At 38.0% G+C, this 4,689-nt stretch overlaps 1 protein-coding gene across 2 annotated transcripts in view; it reads right to left on the reverse strand.

Moving 5' to 3' along the window:
• Positions 1 to 585: 585 nt before the first annotated feature.
• Positions 586 to 4,689, reverse strand: part of LOC132896647 (neurotrophin receptor-interacting factor homolog) — a 5,599-nt gene continuing 1,495 nt past the window's right edge. Inside the window, exons 2-3 of one of the 2 annotated variants that reach the window (XM_060937636.1) lie at positions 2,275 to 2,805; positions 586 to 1,318 (exon numbers count right to left, since the gene is read on the reverse strand). In XM_060937636.1, the coding sequence (XP_060793619.1) occupies positions 1,037 to 1,318; positions 2,275 to 2,691 (699 nt within the window). In that variant the 5' untranslated portion in view covers positions 2,692 to 2,805 and the 3' untranslated portion in view covers positions 586 to 1,036. The remainder of the gene's footprint in view (positions 1,319 to 2,274; positions 2,806 to 4,689) is intronic. The other variant, XM_060937637.1, reaches the window with a different exon arrangement.

Here is a 4,689-nt window from a genome sequence, read left to right on the forward strand (position 1 = left end):
ACAGACCATAATTATCGACACCTTTTCAAATTTACCAATAAAAAACAACTTTACAAGGGTGAGTTTCAGTTACAACAGTTATTATTGGTTAATTAATCAACAGGAAGTCCCCCGTCTCGTTTGATCTTGTCGTCTGATGACACACCTCGTTACCTGAGATGGAATTTTTTTTAGCACGATCAGCAATTTGAGGAAAATCCAGTGGTATTTACTGTCATTGTTAAAAAATACAGCCAAGAGAAACTCTTAACATAGCCATTGTTGAAATAGATGAAGTACTTTAAAAAATAAAAGTGCTGTGATTTAAATTTTTTTTTCTAATTCAAAACAGAATGGTATCTTGTTAAACTGGATAACAGATAAACCCCGTTCTAGAACACAGTGGCATAAAGTTGTAATAGAATATATATCACTGGATTATCTGACATGTAAGTTGCATGATAAGGATAACATTTTTCTCAGAACATGGGAACCTTTCATGTCTTTTATGGGATTGAATATTGAAACCATATTAATAAGAGGATTTATGTAAAAAAATTAATAGGCCCTTTATTTTATTTTAATATTTATTTTATTGTATTTCATTTTCAATTTCATACTCATTTATTTCTTCATTTTATGCCATCATATAATTAATGAGCCAACTGTCAGTATTTGAGTCTGTGAGCCGAGTCTTGTTCTGTCGTATGTTGTTTGTTTTATGTTGTTAAAACAAATAAACGTAATTTAAAAAAAGAATGGAATGCTTATAGAGTATTTATAATCCAATTGCAATAAATAGAATTAGGCCAGAATTAAATTCCTAGGGTATGAAAAAAAATTGCATGCTTGAAATATTCAGTTTTTTTCTATTCCATTCAGAAAATATTTTTTTGCAGTTGTTGTAACTATCTACCACATATTACAATGTCAGTAGACATTTTATATTTTTAGATGTAAATTTAAAATCTCAATAAAAAAAAATCGACCTTTAACTTGGATTTTCACGTGGTTACAATGTCAACTGCCTGTTTACATTTATTGGCAAACTACAAAACTAGAAATTAACACAAACAACAATGAATGATTGATTCACTGCCAATTGGATAGCCTCATTTAATGTTGCTGGTTGTTGGTGCTGGACCCACTTGGCTATCACTTCTGGAAGTTGGGCAATAAACTGCTCCATTACCACCCGCTCTACAATCCTTCCAGGGTCACGATCCTCAGCCAGCAACCACTTCTCACAGTTGTCTTGGAGCTGTTGTGCAAATGCAAATAGGTTGCCGACGTCACTGAGGAGTAAGGAACGGAACTTCTGGTGATGTTGCTCTGGCCACTGTGAGACAGCAAAAGGTTAATAAATATTTTCAACATAAGATGGAGAACATCTGGCTTAATGTTGTAGGTTTATATAGATAATATATTATACAGTCATTATATGGAATTCTACATCGTTTAGCAAAACTTGTCCAATTTATATAGGAATTAATATCTACATTGGTTTCCATTTAGACATATTTTGCAAAAAAACAGGCTACATTTGCAGATATTTGCTTATCAAGCTGTAACATTTCCACATAAGAAAGTGCAAACAGGTGGAATGCTGTATTTGACTAAAGTAATTCTAATTTCCAAACAGGAAGCATACATCCATTCGCGTTACTATGCTTAATGTATTGACCTTAAGAGAGTTAAAAGCAATTTGCCATAATAGCCTTTACACCAGATACAACACAAAACTGTGATACAAAAGTGCGACAAAATTGTGTGTGAAATTGTTGCACAGAAAGTGTTCACGCTGAATCCGATGCAAATTTTTTTTTTTACCACCACATGCTTGCCTATGGTGGTGTTGCACAAGTGTGTTTCTAACAGTGCTGTCGACTGATGAAATTCCAGAAAAAATAAACAGGATCAGTAAAGTTGTAAACGAATCATAATGATCCAAGTGAATTAAATTATCTCTCCAGCTGATTTCATGCGACAGGTGCTAGGGTGGACTTCTAAGAAGCTGGTGGATAGCTACTGTCTTGATCTCAAAACGGATTTTTCCAAACTCTGTATTAACTCTTGTGAAGGAATTATATCTTACAGTGTGAGACTATATTATAGAGCACATTTGGCTCAAATATTTTACCTATTCATAACTTCAAACTAGTTCATGTCACTGTCTCACCCCATTTTACACATGCATCTACTTAACAAAAACCTAACCTAGTGCCAGTAGCTCTTGGCCGACAAATTAAATGTTTAACAAATGTCGTTCAAAGTGACTAAAGCCTTCACCCTCACCCTCCATGGAAAGCCAATGCACACCTTCACCCAGCGTGCCTTAATCATTGCTTCACTTGGGTAGATGCTGAAGAGGGGAGAGCGAGATGCCATGTGGTTCTCTGCCAATTGGATGGCCTGATTTAGTGTTGCTGGTTGTTGGTGCTGGACCCACTTGGCTGTTACTTCTGGAAGTCGCTCAACTAACTGCTCCATTACAACCCGCTCTACAATCCTTCTGGCATCTTGATCCTCAGCCAGCAACCATTTCTGACAGTTGTCTTGGAGCTGTTGTGCAAATGCAAATGGATGGCCGACATCACTTAGGGTCAAAGAGCGAAACCTCTGACGATGATGCTCTGACCACTGCAAGACAGCTTTCTTGGGATCTTTAGGCACTTGCTGCATGAAGCTCTGGGTCTGTGCCTGTATTTGCATCAGGGTCTCCAGACACTGCTTTCACTGTTGTTGATCCTCTTGAAGACAGGTGATAATCTCAGTGAGCTGTGAGGGTTCCATGGTGAAGTAGCACTCTGATGGGTGGCTAAGGAGCTAGAGAGAAAGAAATGCAGAATATTTTTATTTTAATTTGAGCTGTTTTTCAGCCAAGTTATGGTAAAACTTTATTAATCCCGAGGGAAATTATTGTGCTAGAAGTCGCTCGATAGCAATTTAGTATTAGTGAAAATACAGCAAGCTGGGGGTGAGTACGTAATAAGAACTGCGCAAGAAATAAATGCCTAAATAACAGTGCTGAATAGAATACCAATAGAAATACGGTAAGTTGCATCAGGAGAATAGAAAAAGCAAAAACCAGTACCTCGATGGTTAGCAATCTAATAGTAGAAATAAGGTAAGCTATGTAAGAAACTAACCTAATCGTGAAGCAGGGGCGTCACTAGACCCAAGACCATACTGGGGCACAAAAGGGGCACAGGAAATGTATGCGAGCGCGCGAAGCGCGCGAGCTAAAAATTTTGCACTATATTTATATTTATATTTATATTTTTTATATAATATATATTACATTTTATGTAATATATATTATATTTTATGTAATATATATTTATATATTGATATTTATATTTAGAAACGGCCTGCTTAAAACTAGTCACTAGAGCTGTAAAACTCAAAATGATTACGAGGACACTGAATCCAGGTCAATCATTTAATAATAACAGTATGAATATTTGCAACATTTGTGATAATAGCAATGTAATACTTATACTGTTGGTAATATTGTAAAAGACGCGTGTGTGTCTGTGCGCGCGCGCGTGTGTGTGTGTGCGCAGAGCGCGTGCATGTGCAATTGAAATTCGGTTCAATAATTCAATTACAATACTCAACTGGACGTAGCCTCCAAAACAACAGTTGTGTGTCATTACGTTAGGTGGCTATCTTCACACAGTCCATCACAAAACTATCAACGCGATCTGGCAACACGCAAACTGAGGGCTCGCGGCTTGCCACGTTGCAGACGACGGAATGAATGCAAACTTTTCAATATCCCTTCGTTTCAAACAAAAAATCAAGACAACACGAAAACAATGTCCCAACACATATTAATTCTACAGCGTTACAAAAATGACAGTGGAATTACTGTCTACTAACCTGTAAACAGTTGAAAAACACGGAGAGATGGTTTCCCCTGCTCTGAATTTCATTGCATCTGAGGGCTGCTGGAGTCTGCGGTCCCCATAGCAACCAAGATGTTACTCATGTCACGCGCACACTTTTTTCACATTGCTTAGTGTGCGCGAGGCCAGCCAAAACTACCAATGTAAAAGCATTGTAGATGGTCTTCTTCGCGCATCGGTTAGCCTACCCCACGTTATGAATTAATTAAATTGCAGCTATTCCCAAGTTTAAAATTCAGAGCGTTTCGTCACTGGATTTTTTTTACTGGGGCACTACAGATCTATACTGGGGCACGTGCCCCAGTAAAATACCCCTGGCGACGCCGATGTCGTGAAGGCTCTCTCTCTCTCTCTCTCTCTCTCTCTCTCTCTCTCTCTCAAAACACTTTGTGTGTGTTCAAAAAAAATAACCACCAAGCTGATGGTATATAAATGAGGTGCTGGTTAGTTTGCCTGTCAGAAAGTAATGAATATGTAATATTTACCTCTCTCTCTCTGTCTCTCTCTCTCTCTCTCTCTCTCTCTCTCTCTCACACACACACACACACACACTCCCCAGCTCATGCTTAGACTGAGCTCTCAGTATACAGCGTGGTTAGTTATATTTCTTTATTCACGGTCTGAAAAATCGAACTTGGTGAGGGAAAAATATATGTCGCTTTTTCGCTGCGTAATATTGGTGTTCTGTGTGAAAGTCCTCATGACACAAACAACAGTGCGCAAAAATATGTCGATGTGCGAATTAATCGCCCGGGAAGAAAGAGCCCCGGTGTGTAAAGACCTTTACGACGGAGTGTTA

This window comes from Neoarius graeffei, chromosome 13 (assembly GCF_027579695.1).
Source record: "Neoarius graeffei isolate fNeoGra1 chromosome 13, fNeoGra1.pri, whole genome shotgun sequence".
In the NCBI taxonomy this organism is placed as follows: domain Eukaryota; kingdom Metazoa; phylum Chordata; class Actinopteri; order Siluriformes; family Ariidae; genus Neoarius; species Neoarius graeffei.